We start from the raw sequence: 27,398 nt of genomic DNA on the forward strand, positions 1-27,398 counted from the left end.
GTGGCGCAGGGGTAGCGCTGCTGCCTCGCAGTTAGGAGACCCGGGTTCGCTTCCCGGGTCCTCCCTGCGTGGAGTTTGCATGTTCTCCCCGTGTCTGCGTGGGTTTCCTCCCACAATCCAAAGACATGCAGGTTAGGTGGATTGGCAATTCTACATTGGCCCTAGTGTGTGCTTGGTGTTTGTGTGTGTCCTGCAGTGGGTTGGCACCCTGCCCAGGATTGGCTGGGATTGGCTCCAGCAGACCCCTGTGACCCTGTATTCAGATTCAGCGGGTTGGAAAATGGATGGATGGATGGTCCAGTGCAAATTGAATGGATGGTATAGACCCAATAGGGCCCAGAGGTAAAAAAGCCCAAACCCCCTTTAAAAGACTTAAATTGCTAATGAAAGTTACACATTAACGGGTGATAATTATTCACTTTTTCCAGGATTTTTTTAATAAAAAAAATTATTGAAATTGCATATTTAAGTACTAATTTGAATGCACCTCCCACCTTCATTGTGGGAAAAGTGGACTGTTCTGTCATCCCTGAACCCTGTGTACCAGGCAGCTGATTAGAAGAGATGCTAAGAATTTACAAAACTCGAGAAGCAACCAGATAAACTGAGCATTGAAACCTAAAGGCTAATACCATAGGCTTGCAACAACAAGATGAAACATTGGTGACAGGGCAGATCTAAACAACTATAGGCCAGTAGGCTTAATATGCATCATAGGAAAATTAATGGAAGGATAAGATTGAACACCACATGGCAAGGACAGGAGTTATTCTGAACAGTCAGCATGGGTTCAGAAGAGGGAGGTTGTGTTTTACTAACATGCAGGAATTCTATGAGTAGGCAACAAAAGGATACAATCAGAGTGGAGCTTATGAGATTATTTATCTGGACTTTCAGAAAGCATTTGATAAGGTGCCACATGAGAGGTTGGCATCAAATTAAAAGAAGTGGGAGTTCAGGGTGATGTTTTTAGATGGGTGCAGAATTTTGTCAGACACAGGAAGCAGAGGGTGATGGTGTGAGGAACCTCATCAGAATTGGATGATGTTAAGAGTGGTGACCAGCAGGGGTCAGTGCTGGGGCCGCTGCTATTTTTAATACAGTATATATAAATGATTTAGATGGGAATATAAGTAGCAAGCTGGTTAAGTTTGCAGATGATACCAAGATAGGTGGATTAGCAGAGAATTTGGAATCTGTTATACCATTACAGAAGGACTTGGATAGCATGCAGGTTTGGGCAGATTCAATTTAATGTCAGTAAATGTAAAGTATTACACATAGGAAGTAAAAATGTTAGGTTTGAATACACAATGGGCGGTCAGAAAATCGAGAGTACACCTTATGAGAAGGATTTAGGAGTCATAGTGGACTCTAAGCTATCGACTTCCCGACAGTGTTCAGAAGTCATTAAGAAGGCTAACAGAATGTCAGGTTATATAGCACGATGTGTAGAGTACAACATAATTTATTTATATAGCACATTTTCATACAAACAGTAGCTCAAAGTGCTTTACATAATAAAGAATAGAAAAATAAAAGACACAATAAGAAAACAAAATAAGTCAACATTAATTAACATAGAATAAGAGTAAGGTCCAATGGCCAGGGGGGACAGAAAAAACAAACAAAAAAAAAACTCCAGACGGCTGGAGAAAAAAAAAATCTGTAGGGATTCCAGACCATGAGACCGCCCAGTCCCCTCTGGGCAATCTACCTAACATAAATGAAACAGTCCTCTTTGGATTTAGGGTTTTCACGGAAGGACTTGATGATGATGATGGTCACATAGACTTCTGCCTTTTAATCCATCCGTCCATCATTGTTGGGTACAAGTCACAGGAGGTTCTGCTAAACCTTTATAACACACTGGTGAGGCCTCATCTTGAGTACTGTGTGCAGCTTTAGTCTCCAGGCTACAAAAAGGACATAGCAGCACTAGAAAAGGTCCAGAGAAGCGCAACTAGGGCTACAGGGGTTTAATTATGAGAAAAGATTAAAAGAGCTGAGCCTTTACAGTTTAAACAAAAGAAGATTAAGAGGTGACATGATTGAAGTGTTTCAGATTATGAAGGGAATTAGTCCAGTGGATCGAGACTTGTATTTTAAAATGAGTTCATCAAGAACATGTTAAGGGTAAATTTAGCACAAACATTAGAAAGTTTTTCTTTACACAAGAACCATAGACACTTGGAACAAGCTACCGAGTAGTGTGGTAGACAGTAAGACGTTAGGGACTTTCAAAACTCGACTCAATGTTTTTTCGGAAGAAATAAATGAATAGGACTGGTGAGCTTCATTGGGCTGAAGGGCCTGTTCTTGTCTAGAATATTCTAATGTTCTGATGTTCATAGGTAACCCCCTGGATCAGACAAATGGAAAAATTTTGTGAAGAAACTCCCAAACCTTCCATCATTCTTCCATGCTCTTCCTGAAGTGTTCTCCACAATGGGGTAACACAAGTAATGTATATGCAGCCCTAACAGCTACCTCTCCTCCAGTCTCAGACACAGAAGAACATAAAAATGTTCATCCTGAAATGGCCAGCACCCCCTCTCTATAGAGACTGTGAAAAATCAGATGAAAATACAAGTATTTTCCCCTGCTGTGTGACCACACTCTCTGGTCAAAACAGCTACCCAATAAAGACCACTGTTCACATGAAAAAAATGAGAAAAAATAAGTAGATCATGGATGGTGTATGGCGAGAAAAATGAGTGCGCTTTAGTTGCCGTCTATTCGCAATTAGGCGAATTTATTAACTCAACCAAAGCACCATGAAAAATCGGCAGAAGACAACTCTAATAATACTAATAACTGACACAGCCTCTCGGTGAGGCTAAGCACAAACTTAGCCCTTCTGTCTCACATGCACACCCTTATCTACAGTTTTAATGAAGCCTCCTAATCCACAGTTTGTTTTCTCTTTGAATTTTCACCAAAGCCTGCTGCTTTGCTGTTAGACTCTTCTCATCTTGATTACAATAAATGCTCTTTTCTCTTTAAAAACTTGCTGTGTGTTTTGCCATCAGGCTGTTCTTCTGTTGATTATGACAAGTGCTTTAAACGTTTTGTCTGACAGTATGCAGGGCTGTCTTAACAGGATCATAGGCCTCTGGGCAAAGCAGTGCACAGGAACCCGTTTTGATAGCGAAACATACATAGGCATCAAAAACATTGTGGCCCCCTATGCTCCTGGGGACCCTGCCAATACCCATTGTGCCAATACGTTCAGACGGCCCTGACAGTTATGACTTGTGTACCTGCTTTTATGGGGAAGAATAGATGATGGGGGGCCCATACCTTTGTTAGCTTGGAACCAACAAATCACTAAGTCTATTCCTGTGTACCAAAGTGGTGAAACAACCATCAACAAAAGACAGAACAACTAGTTAGCTTTTTAAAAAAGAAGAGTTAAAATGGCCAAACCTGAAATTAGGATGGAGATATTAAGGCCAACTGAATGGCACCTACAGTGGACAAGACCTCTCAGGCGTGCTATGGCAGGAAGCATCGCATTCCATTTTTCATTTCCGACTAAGTTACATGTCGGCAGAAAAGCCAAGGGATCCTGAACGTATTTTAAAACGCCGATTTGCAATTGTATAGCATGCGATGTATTTCTTTATTTTAGTAGTGTATTATTTTATTTATTTGTGTACAATAACGTGCCCAGTGATGACGAGAAGCTTTCGATGAGAACGCGCGAAGTCTTCGGATGCCGCCTGCGGCTGCGGGTTTGCTTTCTTGTCCTCCCGCCAATTCCTGCTCGCCGCGATGCCCTCTGTTAACCCCGGCAGCCCGGCTGCGCGCGCAGACTCAGTTGGCAGCAGGGCGAAAAGGATGAGAAGACGCTTCCAGCACGTCGGACAGCGGCAAAGCACAAACAGGTTGTGGACACAGTAACAGCTCGGCGAACTGTAGCCGGAGGGATTTCCTCGGCGCCCCCCTATCGATAATTACTTTATCCTGTTTGTGAAAACGGCTAGAAGAGAAGAAGATAAACGTAGTCATGCTACTCGACAGAGCGGAGCCTGGCTTGTCAGCCCTGCGGGGTGCGACTTGAAGCGCGCCGAATCTTAACGCCACCTTCGCACCATCTCCGATTCGTGTTTCATCTGAATTTAGGACTGAAAAAATCCAAGGACGTTTAAGCGAAGGACTTCCCAGTCAGTAGCTGCAGTAAAAGAAGATCGGGAGCGAATAATGGGACTGAAGACGGGACAGGTACGTACTCGTGCTTGTAAGGGTGCTTTTTTGTTGGCTCTGCGTGTTCCTTCTCTGTCGCGTACGGTGTCTTTGTTACAAAAATGCAAGCACATATTGTTGAATGAAGGCGCTACATGTGATATGACGCATTTATCGGCTCAGTACTGCCACGTAGTTTGTTCAGTTTCCTTTCCTACAGCCAAAAAAGCACCATCTGTGCTTCGATTTAGATAATGAAGCCGCCCACCCAAGAACGATCTCATCCATTTTCAGCGATCATTTTCACTGATACTACATGTTAGACGGGAGTCCCGGGTGTAGTCTGCAGAAGCAGGCGCAAGGCAGGGCCAAGGACACTATGGGAGGCTAGTCTTCCCCATCATTGAAAAAAGTATGGATACTTCACAATGACTAGCCTTGCAGATTCATAGTGCTAGGGGCTTCGGTTCGGGGAAAAAAAATAGGCGGATTGAAATGGGCCGATCCGGGTGGATTTAACAACCCTCTGCCGTGGCACTGGCTAGTAGGTAAGGCAAACAAATAATATAATTGTGAAGCAAATTCAGGTTTTTGTGCTAGATCGGTCTCTTTAATATCATAGTAAATTTCGTTATACACGTCTGACCAGTTATTTTTTATGTTGATACCAGCAACAGGCAGCCGTTGTGTTCCCATCCGAGTGTAGTGAATATGACAGGACGTCAAACGATGTACAAAAAGAAATTTCATCTGCGACCCACCATGAGATCATGTAAGCTCCTGAACCCGTGAATCCCAGGCATATGTAGATATAAAATTGTTTCCGGAAGTCGGTGGTGTATTATGCAGATGGAAGTAAGACAACGCATACAAAACGTTAGGCATTAAATCTATTCATCATATTTTAATCCACTTTTTTCAGTACAGGGTTGCTGCTTTCCATATTAAGCAGCTACTAACCAAACGTTTCAAAACACACCATAATAAAGCAGGTCAGCTAACATAACCAAAGAACTTCATACATTTAAAGCCATTATTTAAATTGCATATCTTGGGGATGTGGCATGAAATTGTAATGTTGGGATAAGGCACAGAAAGTACAGAGTTTTTCTAGAGGAGGTGAATGGCCCAGAAAGCAAACTCAGTCTCCAGGAACTCTGTATTATCTGCCTTAATTACTATATCGCCATGCAAACCTGCTTTAAATCCGAAACATTAGAACTAGGGTTTGTACTTCCTGGAATTAAACATGTTATGATTTGTGGAAATAGCTCATACATTATAGTCTCTGACAGCCACTCATTCAGTTTGTAAATCTGCTGATTCTAGTGGAGTCTCTTTGGAATGCAGAGCATGTCTTGTCAAAAACAAAACACAGTAGAATCTATTGTAGACCACCTCAGGATAGTTGCAACACTCATTGATAAGGAAGCAATTCGGCAGTCTATCAAGACAGTAAATATTTGGTCTGTAGAGTGACACATGGGAAGCTAGAAGAGCTTAATACCCTCCAACACACTCGGTAGGGTCATGGTAAATAAAGTAGAGCTCAGAATAAGAGAAGGATGCCACACAAAAATAGAGGAATCATAGTGTATCTGTTTTTTCCTAACTTAGAGCTAAGCCACATTTCTATTAATACATTCATTTTCACTGCACATGACGCCGAGAAGTCACTAGAGAACTGGTACTTTAACTTGAAGTTTCATCTGTGGATGCAGCAAACAATATACATTTGCATAATTTTCTTCATGATTATGAAGACATTTCCACTTTGACTCTCAAAATCTCAAATGAAATCTCAAATCCAGCACTTCTAACCTCAATTTTCAGAAGAGCCAATCAATGCAATGCATTTTCCTGTTGGGTTTACACTTATTTCTGAATGAAAATGCATCATTCCAGAACAGAAGGCTCAGATGTTATATTCTGTTACTGTGTACAAAAATCTATTAGTAGTTTAAGGGAATTCTCAACGCAAAATTACATTTTGTATACAGTATGTTATATAAGTTTTATATATTACTTATCCCACGTAGTTTGTTCATGTTGTCATGCAAAATGGAAATAAAAGATTTATGATATAATGTAAGCCAATGATGACCAATGCTGTACAACAGCAAACAACAATGTGAAAAACATCCATGGAAAAAAGAAAACAAAATCTCATGTCACATAATCCACATGTCAATTATCCAGTCATATACTTCGAAAACTTGTGTGTAAAAAGTGTGTAATTTTTATGAAAATATTGTTAAGATATTTTCTAAACAATCAGTGCACATCATAAACTGGAAATGCAGATCACAATGGATTGCCTTTTTGAACTGATAATAACCAATGAATGAGTGGGAGAGATGCATTACAAATACTTGATACATTTCTAGGTTCATGTACTTATTGGGTTTTCATCACATATTGGTTGATGTTTCCTTCTCTTGTTGTTTTCCTTAGCCCATTTCTACCCCACTCTTCTGTTTTTCTGTTTTTGAATCACTGGCTGCCAAACCTTGCATGTGACATGGTACAATACATTATGTTTTCTCATGTGTTTATTTCATCAGCCCTTTTTTTATCTCCTCTTATTCTGCAAAAATATCAGCCATCCCAACCTCTTTAAATAAGATGGCTATTTACAGCCAAAGGACCACTATTGCCATGGTGGTGCATTCTTTATACTTGAGTCATATTGTTGTGATGAAAAACCACAGCACGTCAGCTGTTCTAGGTGCACTTGTGCAGAATCCTCTATACAATACCAAATTCAAGGCCACATCAGTTTTTACTCTCGCCCATTATCCTTCTGAGCAATTTACACACAATCTTCGGATGCCTGTCTGCTTCATTTAAACAATATTGTATTCATGTGTAATGCTGTGATTAGTTGAATATTTATATATGTGGAATGGTAAATCTGATAATGTGGCCATTCATGACACAATTGTTAGGATTTAAATTGTTTATGTACAGTACATATAAAAATAAGTCACTCTTATCTTTATAGTGTACCGTACTTTACATAGGGGCTACATCTTTACAGTTTAAAGTTAATTTGAAATGGTGCCAGCAGAATGTAGTGACAAAGGAGCAATTTATTTCATGAGCAGGAGAAGATATGGGAAAGGATAATTAAAGGCAGAGATACTGATTAAGGGCATAATTATCATGATCAAAAAGCAAATACAAAGGAGAAATGTATTTGTTCTGAATTTTAATGTTCACACCTGAAGAGCCTCACTGAAGAGAAGAGATTATTAATTTTTCTGAATGGAATTTTGCAGCACATTTATAAAAAAAAATCAAAAATTATTTTCATTTAGAAACCTGGTGAAAATATATTATCTTACAGTGTATAGTATTTGCCTTCTGACATTTTTTCTTAATGTTTTCCAGTGATATGACATTACATCTTTTATTTTTCACTGTGCTTTTCCAATCTAGTTAGGTGTATCCTACTATTCAAAGTTTGTTTCACATGACAGACAGAAACTCAGCTTGTCTCTGTCATATACCAATGAATTCCCACATGAGTTTCCAATATCCCATAAGACCTATACTCAGCAGAATCTATGGAAATAAAAAAATCACACTAACACAGAATATTCCCTAAATTTTCAAGTCCACGTAGACTATGTCAGTTATCTTAATTGAACCAATTATTATATAGCTCATATTTTTCTGGAAATTGTTAGCTGGTGCATAGTAATAGGGGTTCACAAATCTTGTTCCATTTCTGGGGGGTTTCATTCCAACCCCCTGCAATTAGAGGCTGGTTTCTAGTGATTAAACACTATTTAATTCCATTTCTTTTTTCATATTTTGCAGCTGGCTATACTAATTCTGTTTCATTCTTTTCAATATGCCTGCCAAGACTTGCTCCAAGATTGTTTTTAGTGTAAAAGGCCTTTGCAATGCATGACAAAGGTGTAGAAGATTTTTCAGACAAAAGTGTTCATAGTGAATATTTTAGTTACACAAAATCTAGGCTGAATTTCTATTTTTGCATACATTTTCCATATATCCATTCACTGCTGGATCTTGTTTTGTTTTCTGTATTCTATATAAGTGTCATGTTTCAGCCAGAGTTTCTTCTCCAGCTGGTGTTTAAAGTCGTATTTCTTGTCTCTTTTGTTAATTTGTATGCTGTTTATCTATGATAATTGTTGCTTTTGTTTATTATATGCTTTGTTGCCAACTACAGTGTTATATTCTTTGTGTTTTGTGAGTGGTTACTGAAGACCACCTTCCTACCACTGCCAAGAACTGCCCTCTGCTCTGTAAATATGGAGGGTCTCCCATAATTCCTGGTGCTTCATTTCAAATGCGCTAGGGAGTGGGGTGTTTACTTGTGTTTTGCTGTTCTTTGTACCTTTTGTGATTTCTAGATTTTTGAAGCTGCTCTCTGTTTTTCAGTTTATTTTGTATTCTGTATTGGAACCGTGTTTGCCTTAGATTCCCGTGCCTTCTCATGTAATTTCTTTTGTGCTCAATGGAGCTTCTTTTGCTACAGAGCATTTTTGTTAAAAATAAACTTTTTATAAAGATTCTTTGAGGCCCTTTTGTGTCTAGCTGGAGAGTTTGACAGTAAATACTCTGTACTGGGCAATTTTGTAAGTATTTATGGGACTTATGTACTTTTAGGACTCCCACATCTTGACAATAAGCTTTTGCTCTGTATGATGGTAATTTCCCTGTTTAGTTACATAACAGACTTGGGTCGTTCTTGTTTATCTTATACTGAGAGAGCAAATAGAAACACAAATCTAAAGGCATACATATGGCAAGTAATAGTTGAGCTTGAACTTAAATCCACAAAATAAAAGTAAGAAAAGGTAAACTAACCACTTCATTCGAGAGGCTTACATTCCAGTTGGATATGAGCATTTGATTATAAACAAAGCACACATGGAGATTCTTGCTTGGGTTTGATGTGCACATCATTATCAAACTGTATATAACTATAATTATAAATAGAACCAGAGCATGAATAATTTAACTCTCTTTTCATCTCCAGGGTGTAATTCTGGATTTAGCATACTGAAAAGTCATTGTATGCAGAGTCCACTCATGTTGTCAAATACTTTAAAATACTGGATAGGAAAAATGAAAATGACTCCTTTTGAGTTTATCAGGTGTATGCATGTTTCTTGTGTTTTTTATGAGTGCATAAATTGAACTATCAAATCAAATGATTTAAATGAAATTAGAAAATCAGCCTATCATACCTACCAACTTTTGATAGTCAATGAATCTACTGACATAACAGTTTAAAAAAAATATTAATTTTATACATTATATGTAGGAATGAAAACAAATCAATTCACAAAACTGTGTTCACTGGCATAATAAAATTAACAGCATGTCACAGTTTATCTATCCCTTGGGCATTTCAACAGTTTTATATGGAAAACAAGTTAAATGTAAACCAGATGGCAATGTTAACGTCAAATGGTGCATCAGGTATGCAGGGCAAATGAAGGAGTGTAGCTGCTGTTCTCGGCAGTACATTCCAAACATATTGGAGCAACATTGTGTGGCACAGCATGAGGACCTGGGTATAGATGACACTTGGAAAGACATTCCCCTGATAAGTGATACTGAGACATTGCTAAGGACCCAATTTTCTGCAAGTCTTCTCTTAAGAAGGCAAATGTGAAAAACTTGTCTAAGCTGCAGAGGCAGATGTGATTGTGTTTAAACCAGTAAATGAGATCAGATGATTATCTGGATATTTTACAGTAAATACTGTAATTAGGAACTATTATTTATTAATGGAATACTGCAGAAAAAATTGTTGAAGACGACATCAATCCTATTTACAACTACTCCTTAGACAAATTATAAAACGCAAAACACATTGTTCCTATCTCAGTACTTAGGAATGTTCTAGTTGAACTGAAAGACTTACGAAACATTCTTGAAAGAAGTGTACTTGCAACTATTGAATCTCTTAAGTTTGTCAAAGCAAAAATCAAGAAGCTGCACTCTTCATTTCAGTTTCTAGTTAAAACAAAGTCAATAATCACTTTTATCCAGTGTACATGTGACCATATGGAAGAATTAAAAGATTGGTTTGTGTTTGATAAGAAATGTTTCCCAACACCTGAAAATTAAACATTTTTTTTGTTTGGATTTGAGTGGATGAATAGACTTGCCATCAAATACTGCCCTTGGTTGAAGAATTCCTTTTAAAAGAATATTTGTAACCAGTACCTATTAGTTCAAGATACTGATTAAGGAAAAATTAGACACTGAAACTGTAAAGACATTTTCAGATATTGTTACATTTACTAAACAGGTTTATTACAAGAAGTTATTTTCACTTTGAACATTTATGGCACATTCCAGGCCTCAAGTGCTGACTGTGAAAGCAAATTTAGTCTAATGAACAATATGAAAATAAAATTTAGAAACCACTTAGATGCTGAGCATTTGGTAAAGTTGTATAAATTCTGGACTGACCTTTAATGTTGATGAAGTTTATAATTTATGAAAGACAGAAAAGGCCAAAAGAGAAATCCTTTGAATATTAAGTGAAACCTTTTGAATATTCAGTAAAATTGTGAGTATAAATAAGTTTTTCATAAAAAAAAAAATCCTTAATGTCAGTTATATCACTTCAGTCAATTTTGCGATACTTAACATTACTTCTGAACTACTAGGTAAATAATATGTGTGATGTTTTTATACTATATAGAGAAATGCATTGCTAACATTGGCACTCAAAAATTGTTGGTTTTTAGAACTCATTCCTCCCAAGAAAAAAAAATTGCACGCACCAGGCCACTCCTTAGAGGAAACATTGATGGTGAGTACAGTAAACAATGTTTGTCATCTTTTATCACAGTCATCGATATCAATGAGAAACTTGCTGTTTTGACCATTTTAAACACTGATGGTGTTTCTTGCAGCTGGACTGCATATTCTGTTTACATGCACATCTGTAGGCTGGTGGTGCATAGAGTAGTATTTTGTTCAACATTTTAGTTTTCATAAAAGAAAATGATGTGAAGTTCTAAAACATTGTGCTTAAAATTAAAGGGCTTGTGCTAAAACATTTGTTTGTCCTAAGTTCCCACTGAGTGAGTGAGTGCAAAACGAGTGGGCAAAATTGAAAAAAAGAGATTGTAATACCAAACAAGGGAATGGATGCTACACATCTTTAACACCTGCCCCCAAGGTTGTAGCACCAACCACCTGCATTAGCATAAAACATGAAATAAATTGAGGAGACTTTATGTCATGGTAGCAGAGATTTTACAGGCATAGTGCAGTTCATGTGATTTTACATTATTTAGCAGAATTTGCCAAGAATAAGACAAATATTAAACCTGCCTGTTTCAAGTTGCTGTAATTTCACATTAATAAGTTCCAGTTTCCATGTAAATATTTACACGGTTAGTTATTTATATAAAACGTTTACCAAATTTCTGGTTTTGAATTGACCCTTGGTGGATATCAGGCCTAGAACTGTTGCTTAGAAAAATGGGTGATGAGCTAAAGGCTGAAAGGCAGAACTGCTCGATAATATCCAACTGCAGAGTCACTATCAATGAACAAGCATATATAGTCAAAGACGTTTCTTAGAAGACTAAGATTTGAAAAAGGAATAGGCTGTTGAGCTCATTGTATTAATTCAGGTTTATTGATTTAATGGGGGAGTTTATGTTTGGAATAAAAATTTTATATTCTGCATTTCTCGTAGGTACTTGTGCTGATATGTTATGCATTGTGTTAAGCACTTTTTAATACATCTCTGCATCAAAGATTCATGATTCTTATATATTTAGACAATGCTTTTATTTGGAGACCTACTAATTGCAAATATAGAGTCATTTTTTTTTGGAACTCTAAGAGGTTGAAAAGACTTACAGTCATAATTTAAGTTAGTGGTTAGGATTTAATTCTCAAGTTTATTATTGACCTGCACACAAATCAATTCAGAAATAGCACCTTGGCATGGGTGCCACAAATACAAAATGAGGCAAAGTTATTAAATGGGAGTGTGCTACTTTAAAATGGAATTTCGAGCAGTTCCAACACAATCTTCCTTGCTAGGTCATGGTCTGTGTGGAGTTTGCACTTTCCCCCCACTCCTACATGGTTTTCACCCTGCATTTCCAAAGATATTTTAGTCAGGTTAAATTGTATGTGTGGACTGGCCCTGTGATCAGCTGGCGTCCAACCTATGGTCATTTCCTGTCTTCTGCACAATTCTGCCAGGAGAATCTCTGAGTCTCTGCAAACCTGAGCTGGCTTAAATAAGTTTGAGAATGCTAACGTGTGTGCATGTTTCTTCAAAGAACTTGGAATTTAAAATGTCACACATTTACTTTATTTTGTTAAAGGATTCTATTTCAGTTAGTCAGCAAATGTAAATTAAGTATACAGTATATCTGTCATTTTGACTTTAGTTAATATGGCTACTTTATTTACTAAAATGTTTTTGTACATGTGACGCTATTGACAAATAAAACCTTGTACTTTACAAGTCCCTTACTGATCCATTTCACATCACCATTTCTTAACTTCAGTTGTCGGCACTGGCACCATACAAAATGAAAAGAATAGAAACCCAGACTTTTCCCAAACTTGACCTTTTATTATTACTGTAAATATTAAGTGTTCTCTCTTCTACACAAGGAGAAAGGGGAAGAAACCATCTTTGGTTTTCTCACTGATTAAACAGTTCTCATAGCAGCACTTGTGCCAAAGAATGATTCTCTAATAACTATTTCCCCATGGTAATTGGTGGAGAATTTGATGCTTTTTTGTTTGCCTGAATATAATATTTTATTTACCTCTTTGACTGGTGTTCAAGGCAAAGGTTGCAAAACAACTGTAGATAAGCAATGACACATAACTGTCAATAATATAATAGAAAACATCCTGGAAGTGCTCGGTCTTCATGTTAATGAACACCTAACAGGACATGCATGCTTACTTATCAAGTAAATCATATTGCCTAGCTGAACTATAACATAACTGTGTTAAATTTGTTGATAGAAACCAGTAAAATACTTTTAAGAGTTAACAGCAATATTTTCTTACTGTCCCTCTGGCTTGTCTTGTCCCAGTTACTAACAGCAGTGTGCACTTACAGGCAGCACCTATACTGAAATGGTAGATGACAAGATGGGTTTCTACATTAGCTCCTTGTCCCGGGCTGACATTCGTCGCATCAAGCCTCACTCGGACACACAGCAGGCCCGTCGTTATCAAGCTGCACCGAACTATAATTACAAATGGACTGACGTCCACTATGAGGCTAGTCGGGGAAATGTGGACAGACTTCGAAATCTGTTACTGACATCTGGTAAGAAGCTTTTGTTCTTGTTAGAGAAATACTGTGAGACTGGAAGCCAATAAAAATAAATTACATTCTCTCTGTGCCAGTTGACTATTAGGTTAATGAGCTATATCAATAAGTGTCACGATTGGTGTTGTCATTCTCTGCCAAAATTGTGATTGTCTGACACTCCATTTATGTGTGAAGAAAGCATGAAATATTTATAAGTTTTGAGCAGAAAAAAGGCAACTCCCTCACTTGATATGTTAAATATCAGAGTTTTCAAGTACTGTATCTCTGTTATAGGTAAATACTGCAAGATGAAAGTTGTACCTGATAAGACCCTGGATATCTCTAGCAATATCTAGGTACTTAGTGTGTGATAGATTTCAAGGACTGTTTTTTATTGGGGCACACAAAAATAATATATAGTTTACAAATTTGTAAACACAGATATATTGGTATTTTTAAGACATTGTATATTAAATTGCCACAGCCTTCTGAGTTACAATGACACTTACTGTATTCTGTCTAAATTTTCATATCTTTCTCTCCCTTCTTATGTGTGCTATTTAGGCAGAGATAATATTGACCGAAAGGATTATTATGGAAAGACCCCGCTTTATTGGGCAGCATATAAAGGCCAAAGGTTTTCCATGGAGCTTCTCCTACATTATGGTGCTGATGTTAACAGTCAGTGTAAACATGGTGGCACTCCTCTCCATGCAGCAATTGGCCTGTTTCCAGAGTGTGCACTGCTTCTCATACAGGTGAGTTTTAGATTCTGTCCAATTCAGTGAATGCTTGAACCATTCAAAACTCAAGGGAATTCTAAAAATATGGACTTTTGCGTGGACAGACAAGAGCAAGTTTGTGAAGCTCCATTAAAAGAATGAAATAGCACCTAACTAATGAATGCCACCAAAAGGTACTACAGATATAAGCTATATTGCATTTTCCATATCAGCATGAAGACACAAAGCCAACAAGACGATTCCACAGTTATCAAATGTACATTGCGCACTTTAAACTACTATATAAGAGTGATCTGGATGAATGAGACTAGAGTAAATAGAGTATAACTTAATACAATAGTATATTGATTTTGATAAGACAGATGGATACATTTAGACATACACGTATGTAATGTGTATAAAACTAATCTGCAATACATGAAAACAGCTTTGTGCGTGTTTTGAGGGTACTTTTATGGTACTATGCTTAGTACATTTATATTGTTTGTTTTCCATTGTGAAATTTACATGCCTTAGCTTAATTGTTTGCTATTTTTTGAACTGTTGGTTATTAATGTAAAAAAACAAACATCGGACAGAATAAGCGAAGGCAGTTTCACATTTGGCAGTTTATTAAGGCTTTAAATCGATGTTATTACAATTGTTTTTGCAAGTATGTAAATTGCAGCTTGAAAGCTTAAAAAAACTAAAGTGTGGTAAGACACTGTTCTATTGTTTAAGTGTTTGTAGAGCAGCACATGATAGGATGCCACGGTGCCATACCTCATGTCTGTATAGGAGTTAGAACACAAATTAAGCACAAGTGGGAAGTTGCTGCAGAAGGTTGTGACAATAAATGTCATATTATAACTAGCACAATGTTATAGTGTAACATGTAACAGCATCTGGCAGTAACAAGAGTGCTTGCTGATTTTCTGTTTTCAGAGGCCAATGACTGTGAATATGACTTTGAGCAATTGAAGAATTCAATCTATGAAAGTAAATATGTTTATGTTAGGAAAATATACATTACATGCAAAAATATTATTGTGTTTTTACCTTTACTAACACCAAATAGAACATATCTCAAACTGGACACACACAATTCTCTCTGTGGAAATCACTTAAATAAAACATCTCCAAAAGCCTGCAGTGCTTTCTTATATTAAAGATACTGTATATCAGGCAGTGAAAAATTCAATTAATGTCATACACTAATATCTTGGTTTGGAGTGTCAGTAAAGAAATGTGGATTAAAACACTGAACATAATGGAGAACTATCTTTATAGATTACATAATACACATGTTCTTCAGATTTCTGTAAGATATATGGTAACCAGCAGCATAAATTCTGACCAAATTTCATTGAAGTTAAACTAAGCAAAATTTAAATACTGCAATTAAAAATATAGTACTTGTGATGCTTCGGCAACTATAACTCAGGTTACTACAAGTAAGTGTCAATTTGTAATTTCTTTCTTGTATTCAATGCTCCTGGAATTGGTTTTGGATCCCCAAGGCTGTATATTGAATTCAGCAGGTTAGGAAATGGAGGAATGGATGGTTAAACATTTACCAAGCAGTTCCTGCTAATGGACTGAAAGGAAGGACCAAAACAGGATCAAAAAGGAGCTAAAGCCTATATTCACCACATTAGATGCAGGTCACAATTAGCACACATCCACAAAGGACCAATTTGGAGCTCAGAGGAAGTGACAGAGACAAGTAGAGCAAATATCTATCCACCCCATAATCTAGCTAAGAGGAAAACAATCACTCAGTTACACAAACCTGAATTTCTGTTTTCTTTTAGTGTTCAAATCATTTACTGGTACTTAAATAGTCATACTGTTAATAGCGCCTGTGTACATAGAATAAGTAACACGAAAGTGTACATCTTAAACAGCAATCTAGATAATATGCAAATAGTATCAGTTTTGGTTTTGAATGTTAAAATGACTAACCAAAATGTAAGGACAGCATAAATGAAAACTGGGAGGTTAACTGTACATTCATTATACATCTCAAACACGCAAATAAGAGATTCTGAGTAGAAAGTGTATTTTTGAATAACCTCCCTGGTCCTTAGATCATCAAGGAGGAGAGCAAAATAAGCATCTCTAGGTATTAAACCTCAAAAGTTGTTGAATAGCTTGTGAAGGTCTGGGTGAAGGGTGCTGTGGTGGCATTCTGACCTCTAAATTTGCCTGGAATTTATCAGTCTTTAGTTGTAGTACTAGGGTGTTGTACTGTGTTAGCCATTATGAATGTAGAGAAAAGTCAAGCAAAATGACACCTTTTATTGGCTAACTGAAAAGATTATAATTTGCAAGCTTTCAAGGCAACTCAGGCCCCTTGATTACATCTTGCATGAAGAAAGGGCCTGAGTTGCCTGGAAAGCTTGCATATTGTAATCTTTTCAGTTAGCCAATAAAAGGTATCATTTTGCTCAGTCTTTAGTTGGAGATTTTAAATGATTATTTCATTGTAAAATGTCAAGATTTTAATTTTGCTCAATTTACTTTTTTCCCTAAAATGTGTAACAATACATTATTTCATCTTAATCAGAAGCCATTTTAACAATGGAGTACAAACAAGGTAGTTGTGTGAATAACTTTATATAATTTGGGCCTGACCATATTCATTATTCAGTAATTAATAAAAAAAACAAAGAAAATATTATTTAAAAAAGTTAGAGGAAAATAAAATCAATGAAGTATACTTATCCAGTCGAGGCTTCTAGTTGTTTTTGCCAGGAAAGTAAAATTGACACTAATAAGAATTTCTGGCATGGCAAAATAAGAATAGAGACAAGCTAGAAGCCATAATTAAATTATATTTTCCATTTACCTCAAAAATTAGGTCTTAATTAAGTAATTGGCTAGAAAGAATTCCTGCTGCAGCTGTGGTGCCACAGGACTGATGGCTCCCACTCCTAGTTTATACAGCTTCACAAAACCAAGCAGAACAAAGAAAGTCAAATATTCATTATTTGCCTGGTGGCTGTTAAACTGCCTATTGCGAAAGGTGCTATATAAAATATTGATCTATTGACTGAAATAATAGGTTTTTCCATTATTTTGTTAAAATGTACAATCTATTTCAAAGTAAAACATGTTTACTGAATATTACATTAATATATTTTTATGCTCATTTAACAGAACAAAAATTGTATTGTTTTATAACCCCGCCAGTAAATAAAAAATACAGAGAGAAGTTATGAATCATCAAAAACATGTATTTTTTTAAATTATTTCAATTTTTTTCTAATTATTCTCAACAATATTTCCCTGTCCACTGCTTGTTTGTTCTTTCAGCATGGAGCAAATATTGACTTGCCGGATATCTGGGGAGTGACCCCCATGTACCTAGCTGCCTGTAGTGGACAAACAGAATGTATCCAACTGCTGGTACAGGCTGGAGCTAAAATCACCTACAGAAATAAGGTACTGTAATAACAAACCCGATTCATTCCACTATGGTAGGTTATGGAAGTGATGGAATAATCATTTTTTGTTGAAATTGGTAGAACAACAGAATGTGCTAGAACATGATTGAACATTTCTGCACATCATTGTAGTATCTGCCTACTAAAGAAAAGCTTTAATTTGGAATACATTTTATGCAGCCTTTTACTGGTAATATTTGGTTTGAAAGAAGAATTCAGCAGTGCACCAACACTCTTTTATTCATCTGTTTTTAAGTGCTCATCCAATTTAGGATGAAATAGGACAAGAGCTTCTTAAAGCAGAGTCATGTTATTAAAGAGGTGCCAGTCTTTGAGTTTAGTGTAATATAGTGCTTTTCATTATTAAAATAATCATCCTCAAGTGCCTCTCAAGAGCAGTACAGCTACACTTACGGAAACACTTTTTTGTATTTATACAGTCTAAGTGCACAAAGGTTAAGAAACCTACACAGTATGCACCTGCCAACAGGTTCTGACTCACATTAAATCTGATATCTTGAGGTGTTAAGTCTCTATTCTTATTCATCAAGCATAGACATCACAATTAAAAGGCACAAAGTTCACTATAATTCAAAAGTGTTTACATCTTGATCAAAAGACTGACCAACTACTAGGTGAGTGAGTTATTTGATTGTTTGAGTAGATGGATATGTATATCAGGGAATGGTGCTGTCCAGAAAAAATGTTCAAATCAAACTAAACAATAGAGCCAACATTAGAAAGTTCAGAATCAGCGTAACTATTTCTGTTACAGGAAAACAATGAAAACTTTGCTGCATTGGTTAAAGAGTTCAATCATTGTTTTTCAGTTACCAGTTAACCTCATTCAGGCTTGCCGGACACTACTAAAGATGCAAGACTCAATGTATCATCTAAATAAACAATTTCTTTCTTGACTAAGACAGTTTTAATTTTTACAATGAACACTGTAGCAAATTTTAGGATTGAAGGAACTGCTAAATGGAACCATTCCTGTGGGAATGAACTGCAAGTTACCCACCTCAGGTCTAAGTCTATCTAATTGTTACCTGAATTGATTATGTCGTTAAATGTAGAACTTTTCTGTACCTAGTGGACTAATTAAGACATAGGGCCAAATTCATCAAAGCAATTTTCTTTCCAATTACAGAAAACTGGAGAAGCTCCAAAACAGTTGGCTTCCAAAACAGCTTTGATTTCTTGGATTGAGAGCTACCACAAGGAGCCAAGATCACTGAAACACATCTGTCGAATGAAAATCCGTGGAGCACTTGGCCATCGTAGAATCCGCGCCCTCCACTCATTTGACATTCCTCGTTGCTTGAAGGATTATCTAATGTTTGAAGACCTCCAGTTACAGGACTGTTCACCCGCAAATGTGGTCATTGAAAGGACAACAAACAGGGAGTGCTGAATAATGTGGAAGAACTGACTTCAGTCATCTTGTCATTGCAGATGTGTCCAAACAGCCCTATATAAAAATTATATCACAGAAGAACTTTTGTAAAACAAACTGTCTAAAATGTGATGAGAGCATTCCAGAGAGTTGGCAGTAACAACAGCTCAATATCTTTAGATGTACTGAGTGACTTTGCAAGGAAATCCAAATTTCCTCAAATTTAAAGATTATTACTATAGTCCTAGCTAGACAATTATAGTTATTTCAAGTTGGTAAAAGCATGGGCAGCATTGCAGCTCACTGCCACTTTTTTTTGTAGGGTAATCTTTTGCTTCTAAAGGCACAATTTTGCACCTTTGATACCGTACTTGAAGTCTAAATTTAGGGATATGGACCTGAAAAGGGTAACAAAAGCAAGACCCTTTGTGAGTAATTTTTTTTTGTATTACAGTAGTGCAATTTTAATAGGAAAAGCTACACTTGCAAAAAAAATAGCAAAGGCCTTGTTATACAACTATAAATGTTTCACAGTTTCAATTGAATTGAACTGTATGCTGTACAATGTAAGCTTTTTCTATGGAATTTTTAAAAAATAAATACAATGACTATTTTCTGGTGTGGAATGAGTATGTTTACTTGGGAAGGTGTGTGTGTGTATTGGTTATTTTCAACCATTTTACGTAGTTTGCTATCTGGATCAAGACAAGAGTGCTTCTTTTGTAAACATATTGTAAATGGAAATCTCTATCTATCAATAATTAATCCTTGTATTGGCTGTCAAACAGCCATTTGCATTTAGCAACATGTATTTCATTTAATTATTCAATCATGATAAAGCACGGGAATAAAGTCTATTGATCCAGTCTCAGGGTAGGCTTTTTCCTTCCTTGAACATGAAATTAGATTGAGTGAATTCAGGGAATGGATAATTGAGTCCATGGATGTATAGTCACTATGTGTGTATAAAGAAAGATGTGAAGTTAGTGAGAAATATACATGCACTGTATATGCACTCTATTTGAACATATATAAATATATACAGTATGCTTATTTATTGTTCTTTGTCCAGGCCTGGTTCCTGCCTTTAGCTTGATGTTTCCAGTATAAGCCTCAGTCCCCTGCAACCATAACCTGGTTTAATCAGGTTTAGGATTGTTATGCCTTTTGGTTATTTATAAATGTGCATATATGTGAATAAATATGTATGTACAGTGCTATTGCTAGAGTTACATTTACGTTTACATGCTTAATGGTGTACATGAATTCAAATACTTTTGTGTTTACATATGAATGCATGTGTATGTATACTTATAGTATGCTAAATACATCCAAGTGTACATACATTGCCTAAGGTCTCTGTGATACCATTTCATAGTGCTACGTTTCACAACTCGCCATCCTTAAGCAACTTGTAGCCTACAGTACTTGGCAGTATTCTACTGCTCTTACTTGAGCAATGACTTGAGGCAGCAGCATACTAATTGCACCAGTTCTGTTTTTTACGCAGAAGCCCTTAGTAGGAAGTCCCTGGGTGTCTCATTTGTCATTGGTTCATCCTTCTGAGATTATCTGGCATCTTTGTGTTGTAAAGAGGGTGTGTAAGAAGACATGAAAACAAGTACAATGAATCTGCATTACTTAGGAGCAATGAAACAGCATTTTTTTCATATATGTAAGAAATTTTGAAGCTCTTCATTGTACCTATGGATACAAAATGGATATCCCTATTGCTTCTTAATCTCATTTTTTACTGTACACTGTGGATTTAATGAAACTAAATGATACATCTCTTTTAGAAGGAGAATAGATTTTTACAGTTGAATTCAAAAGTGTGACTACCTCAGTTCCCTGTTGAAAATGCCTCACAGCCTTCAACTTGCTTTTTTTCAGTTTCAAGATCTGAATAGTACTAAAGCCAAACAGAAGAGTGATGATTGCAAACAGCCATTATTTTTTTATTATACATCCATCCATTTTTAACCTCAAGTTTGTGGAAAACATTTGCACTAGGGCCAGTTGGCAGAGTTTACAAGGATGTACACAACTCACTAACCCATAGGGTTGTTTCTCTATGGCCTAACCTACTTGTTAGGCCATAGAGAAACATCCAGCTGGCTCTCTGAATCATTTTTACAGTGATTTTTTTGTTCTAAGAACTGCAATTGGGGAACGTGGGTGTTCAGTGACATCGGCAATGACCTAAAAAACAAGCTGAATTCTGTGAGGAGGTCTGAATGGAAGCCATCAGATTCATGGGTGTGGGAGTTTATTAGTAAAGCAGATGGCCAAGAAAATGTTGAGCTGGCTGGTGGACATAGTTCTCAGCTGCAGGGGGCTTGTGTGGAAAGGTGTGAATAAAAGAAAGCTTAAGAGCTTTTGGGTAGTTAGCCAGCTTTACTGGGAGTACATTGAGGGTTATTTTAAAGAACATTTTGTGTCTCTACTCTGCCACTTATTACTGACAATGGGTGTTTGTTTAAAGCTAAATTCACCTGCCTTTTGAGATTATAACCTTTGTATTAGATATTGATTCACTGATTTTATTTTCATTGGATGATTTCCATCCATCCATCCATCCCATTTATCCAACCCCTACACGGGGGTCTGGTGGAGCCAATCCCAGCTAACAAGGCAGGAAACAAACCCTGGGCAGGGCGCCAGCCCACCACAGGGTGCGCACACAGACACACCAAGCACACACTAGGGACAATTGTGACTTGACAATGCACCTAACCTGCATGTCTTTGGACTGTGGGAGGAAACCCACACAGACACAGGGAGAACATGCAAACTCCACGCAGGGAGGACCCGGGAAGTGAACCCACCGTGCCGCCCTGGATGATTTCATGTGTTACTAATATTTTCCTTTGGCTATGTTTGCTCTTAATCCTTAAATTAGGTGATGACCACATATCACTGGAAGATCTTCTATTAAATATCTACATAGGAGAGTTTCCTGTCACACTCTAGGATGGCATGGCCCTTTGATGCTAACTTGTTCCTGACAGAACAAATTCTGGGCAACCTGCAAAAATGAATATTTGCTGATGAGAGGCTTAAGGTAAATGAGTAATGAAACAAAGAAGGGACTCCTCAGGACCTCACTGATACACTGTAATGATATAGTTGAATTGGAAGGGTTGCAATATATTACTGTATGAATTTACAGATAGATAGATAGATAGATAGAGAGATAGAGAGATAGAGAGATAGAGAGATAGAGAGATAGATAGATAGATAGATAGATAGATGCATGCAGTGGGTATGTGCCATCATTACAGTACAGAAAGCAACTCCTAACATATTATGAATTTTAAAGGGAGGAGGAAAAAAGCAATCCCTAGTCATCTCTGACATAGATAATGTCTCTTGAAAGCACTATCACATAAGACAGCCTAAGGGAATGCCTCCCTTGTGGAACATTTCCTGTTAACAACGAGAGAGCGTTTCTGCAGCACCCATGAGTATCTGAACTCCCTTCAGCTTAACAGTGAAAGCAGGAGGAATCAGTGACATTACTATTGTATTGCATGTTGTGTTGAACTTGTTTTATAGCATTGTACCAGTCTTTCTTGCTCCATGGAACAGTGGACTACATATCCAAATTTTCAATCCTAGTAAAATCTTATACATTTTTTATTTTTTATTGTTTGTTTTTTTTTAACTGAAGTGGGACTTTTTTAACCAGAAATGACACATTGGGAAAGAAACATCGCAGGGAAGCCCCTAATGTACTGTATGTTCTTTGGGAAGTGAATTGCCTGTCATTTTTGAGCCACAGTATAAAACTCCAGTGCAACTGAGATAATGCACCTGCTTAGTGAGTCAATTGCACTGGGACCATTAAACGCAACTGGAAAAATTAAAATCTATTGACATTTGACAATGTAGTTCAGGGACGACGACACGCTGTAGGCAAGCCTGAGCTAATTGTTCTGAGGGAATGGACGATTTCTCCAGGGGGACACACTGAATCCTTTTGTGCTATTTGGAAAAAAAAAAAAAAACCTCATTTCCCAGTGGTGATCCCTGTTGAATGTGCAGTGTGTCATGATTATTTGGCAGATCCTAATTCCTTGGAGAGCAGGCTGTAAATCCGTTTGTGCATTTGCTTTCTGTGTCTTGTGTTCTGTGAAATGCCAAATAAAAAAGATAGCACGTAATAAAGACAGGCCTATCTAAATATCCCTATGGCCAGTCTACTTCCTTTGTAATCCACAGCGTACATACACTAATTAGAAATGAACATAAATACAGCTAATTATAGGTCCACATATTTATGAATTCTGTCCTATGGATTATTTAAGCTGATGTCATTGTGTTGATTTGTCCTGGAAATCTACAAACCATGCATTTAGCTTTTTCTGGCTCAGTTACTCTTATATCCTGTAAAATATTCAATTATTTCATCTCCACATTGTAAGACAAATACTGTTGCATTACAGAAAATACAAGGTCTAACTTATTCCACATCTCCTTTTCCAAAAGCTTGAAAAATCTCTCTGTTCATTTAACAGGGACAGTTTCTACAGAGGATATAAAAATAACATTGCATAACATTCGCAGATGTGCTTAATCCAATTCAGGATCTCATGTGGCTGGATCCTTTTCTTGCCACATGAGCCATCCCAGGACGGGGTGCCAGCCCATTGCATGGGCCCACACATGCAACCACCTACACAGGGCCAGTTTAGAGTTGCTATTTAAACTAACATCCCCGTGTTTAAGATGTGTGCAGAAAGTCAGAGTCTGAGGAGAAAAACCTTCACAGTCAGAGTAAGAATTATAAACCTCGTACACACGCCACCTGAGTGCAAGATTCAAACTCAGAGCACTAGATGTGTAAGGCAGGAACACTAACCACTGTGCCGCTCCCTGTAGCAATACTAACTTACTCATCTTAATTGTGCATGATTGTTTAAATTTGCTTTATTGGAATGAAGTAGTGCAAAATTGATGAAATTTAAACTTTTTTTCTATATTGAGGTCGCCCTTTTGAACCCCCCTGATATTTACTACGCGGTGAAATCAGCAAAATCAGAACTCTGCTCACATCATGTCACTTCGTACCACAAGCTGCAAGTAGTAAGTCTGTAATAAGCGGAATACCGCTATGCTTTCCACTCACGGGACGGAAGAACAATCCCGACCGCTTTTATATAGTAAGAAAGAAAGAAGAAGAAGATATCGCACAGTCTGGAGTAGAACATCATCTTTTACCTGAACGAAACGAAACTACAAATCCCATCGTGCATTGCAAAATGGACGGGGTGTGTGTGAAACTCCGCGCCTGCGTAGCACTCACGGGACGGAAGGACAATCCCAACCGCTTTTATTTAGAAGGAGATATATATATATATTAGTTATTGATACCTGATCCCAGAACTAGGTTTACTGGGATTGGTAAATGTATGCATGTATATAAGTAATAAAAAAGTAAACAAGAAAACTTAGTGCCAAGCACGCTAGGATATCCCGTTACACTGCAGTTATGTGATACTGGAAATGCCATTTCCTTGTGCCGCTACCGCCATGTGCCTTTCATACTGGCATAAAACTTTAGCTCCTACCAATTTTATAATCTGTTTCTAGACGCTCCCACTTATATTTAGATCAACCCTGCTGAGCAGCTGACAGACAAGAATGGATCCTTTTGTTGTACTGCAAGGTTTCTGCTTACTAAAGCGCGTCTGTCGGTAGTGGCCCATGTCACGTTCAGTAGCGTGTTGAGATTACCCATTCCCCTGGAGGTCGACATGTTCATTTCTCAGCTTCATGGTGCAGTATAATTATGCTTTAGGATAAAAAAAATGCTCTGAGCGTTCACGTCACTGGATGCACAACCTGACAGTGTCTCCATTTGTCTTCAGCATGGCCTGCAGTTATCAGGGCATGATTTTGACAAGTGAGATGTGGAAACAGGCTCAGGTAAACTCCATCATGTCCTATAACTGGTGCAAGTTATTTTGTGTACCATTGCCCATCTCGGTTTATTCCAGAGATGTTGGACCGGGGAGGCGCTTTAGCTAATGTTCACATTAAACACCAGAATGCTGAAAAATGTGACTTCCACTGTGGCATGATTGTTTTTGCCAGACAGGCTGGTTTGAATATTCCTGGAACTGCTGATCTCCTGGGATTTTCATACACCACATTCTCTAGAGTTTACTCAGAATGTGGCAAAAACCAATAGCATCCAGTGAGCAGCAGTTCTGTGGATGGAGAAACACTTTATTGTTGAGAGAGATCAGACTGAAAGACCACTCTGTACAACTGCGGTGAGCAAAAAAGCACCTCAGAATGTGCAACACATTAAACTTTGAGGTGGATGGGCTACAACAGCAGAAGACTTCCAGTATGATAACGCACTTGAATGTCACAGCGCAAAAGTCCTCTCTAACTGGCTTCATGAACATGACAATGAGTTTGGTGTCCTGTCACCACATCGGAATCAAACAGAACACCTTTGGGATCTTGGAATGCTCAATACATCAAACTTTGAGGTGGATGGGCTACAACAGTAGAAGACAACATCAAGTTTCACTCCTGTCAGTCAGGAACAGAAGGCTGAGGCTGCAGTGGGCACAGTTTCATCCAAACAGGAACAATGTAGCCTGAACTGATGAATCTCAATTTCTGCTGAGGCACACAAACAGAATCAGAATTTGGGGAAAACGGCAGGAATCTGTGCACCCTGCCTACCTTGTGTCAGCAATCCAAGATAGTGGTAGTGTAATGATGAGGGACATGTTTTCTGGGTACACTTTGGTCCCGTTAACACCAATCAATCATCGCCTATTTGACCTTGTGCAACACTTCAGTTTACCCCTCTTCTAATGGCCACTACCAGCATGATAATGGACCATTTCACAAAATAAACGTCATCTCAGCCTGGTTTAATGAACGTGACAATGAGTTCAGTGGCCTTCCCAGTCACTTGATCTGAATAAAGCAGAAAACCTTTGGGATGCAAATGAACAGGAGACTCGCAGCCTGAGTGTGCAGCTGACAAACCTGAAGAAATTGGATCTTCCAATCATGTCAACAGGAACCAGAGGCCTCCAACAGCTTGTGTAACCAATGCCACATGGAACTGAGGCTGTTTTGAGAGCAAATGGAGACCCAACCCTGTAATAGCAATAATAAAAATAATAAAAACGGATCATTTGCTCTGTGAGTGTAGCTTGTAGACTTTTACCAAATCAAGAGCAAAGGTTGGGCTCACCTGAGGTTTTGCTACCTGCACATTCAGTAGTGCCCTTCAAGACCTTGTACTGGTACAATGGATTCCTTGCAGCTGAAAGAATAACTTCTGATTCCTTTGTCTTACTCCACACTTAATCCTTTTTATGCAAATAAATTCACTGGATTGAAGAAGATTAACAGACCTGAGAACTGAATGTAGTTTTAAAATAAAATAAAATGCTAGGGACTTCATACAAGTCACCACAGTTTAAACCATAATCATTTCCTCTGGCAGACTCCTGCTTATCACCTTGTGTTCAGTAAATTTTCCATTTATTTCCTGTTTAATGAATAGATTATTGTCAGTCTTGGAAAGCGAGGCCGAAAACTGGAAAGTCTAATATTGTAAACCCTCATATGAATAATACATTTTTATAACTGGATAGGTCTTAATAATGAAACTAATCTCCAGTAAAGTGTTTTTAAGGGTCTCTCCTAACGGATCGATTGTGTGTCCCGCGGACTGCACACCGCTGTACGATCCAATTACACACCGGCCGCCTGCGCCGAGCTCGCACTTCAAGTAGCGGCGAAACAGTTAAATCCTAGAGCGCATTCTCGTCGTGCCAGCTGCAGTAGTAAAACGAGCCTGCCCAGCTGTCCTTCCTTTATGTGACCCGGGCCAGAGAGATACCAGCCCCCACTCTGCACCAGAGCCAGCAGCAAAGAGCTTTTCCCAAAGAGAGAGATGTCATCGGAGAGCCGGCGACATTCGCGGCCAGCGCACGACAATTAAAAGTCCGCAAAGATGCAGCCGCGGGATTGCTGGGCACAGAAACCGTAAGTCATTTTTGGGGGTTACGATTGCGAGGGGTGCATCAAAAACGTAATCGTCATCAGATTCGTCGTTCAGATTATCCAGAAGCGAGAAAAACGGGTACTGAGCAGCTCTACTGCGCATGCAAGAAATAAAATAAATCAGAAGGTTCCTTGCTTTTGATTGCTCAGAATATGAGCTCAGAGTTCTTTACGTGATTACGGGACGGGACGCCACGGTGACAAATACCAGCCTTGTACCGACAGCGCTGCCTTCACCATTTAGGCAATTAGGCGGTCATCTGGTGAGGCAAACTTTTGGGGCTGGCATTTGTTTT

The 27,398-nt window shown here is 37.8% G+C and overlaps 2 protein-coding genes and 1 long non-coding RNA gene across 7 annotated transcripts in view; 2 read left to right on the forward strand and 1 right to left on the reverse strand.

Annotated features, from left to right (window-relative positions):
* LOC120540377 overlaps positions 1-27,398 on the reverse strand; it is a 196,207-nt gene that overhangs the window by 103,511 nt on the left and 65,298 nt on the right. The gene's annotated exons all lie outside the window — the stretch shown is intronic.
* Positions 3,797-19,670, forward strand: LOC120540376 (ankyrin repeat and SOCS box protein 7-like). 3 transcript variants are annotated; one of them, XM_039771086.1, is made up of 6 exons: positions 3,797-4,227; positions 10,932-10,996; positions 13,292-13,504; positions 14,054-14,247; positions 17,530-17,658; positions 18,811-19,670. In XM_039771086.1, exons 3-6 carry the CDS (start codon positions 13,309-13,311, stop codon positions 19,072-19,074), a joined length of 783 nt encoding a protein of 260 aa, XP_039627020.1. In that variant the 5' UTR covers positions 3,797-4,227; positions 10,932-10,996; positions 13,292-13,308; the 3' UTR covers positions 19,075-19,670. The 3 variants fall into 3 exon arrangements, with proteins under 3 accessions (XP_039627020.1, XP_039627021.1, XP_039627022.1); XM_039771088.1 differs by lacking the exon at positions 3,797-4,227 and adding an exon at positions 4,344-4,736; XM_039771087.1 differs by lacking the exon at positions 10,932-10,996.
* Positions 26,913-27,398, forward strand: part of si:ch211-220i18.4 (SRSF protein kinase 2) — a 92,841-nt gene continuing 92,355 nt past the window's right edge. For 2 of the 3 annotated variants that reach the window (XR_005635799.1, XM_039771085.1), the window contains exon 1: positions 26,913-27,084. Coding sequence is in view for 2 of the 3 variants with exons in the window: in XM_039771085.1 (XP_039627019.1) it covers positions 27,053-27,084 (32 nt within the window). In the remaining variant the exon portion in view is untranslated. The remainder of the gene's footprint in view (positions 27,085-27,398) is intronic. The other variant, XM_039771084.1, reaches the window with a different exon arrangement.

Source organism: Polypterus senegalus, chromosome 12, assembly GCF_016835505.1.
Source record: "Polypterus senegalus isolate Bchr_013 chromosome 12, ASM1683550v1, whole genome shotgun sequence".
In the NCBI taxonomy this organism is placed as follows: domain Eukaryota; kingdom Metazoa; phylum Chordata; class Cladistia; order Polypteriformes; family Polypteridae; genus Polypterus; species Polypterus senegalus.

Bases quoted from the DNA above. Each gene is read 5' to 3' on its own strand.
- LOC120540376 (XM_039771086.1), top strand. From the start codon at position 13,309: ATGGTAGATGACAAGATGGGTTTCTACATTAGCTCCTTGTCCCGGGCT. The intron at 14,248-17,529 runs GTGAGTTTTAGA...TTGTTCTTTCAG, and splicing joins GTGCACTGCTTCTCATACAG to CATGGAGCAAATATTGACTT. The intron at 17,659-18,810 runs GTACTGTAATAA...TTCCAATTACAG, and splicing joins AAATCACCTACAGAAATAAG to AAAACTGGAGAAGCTCCAAA.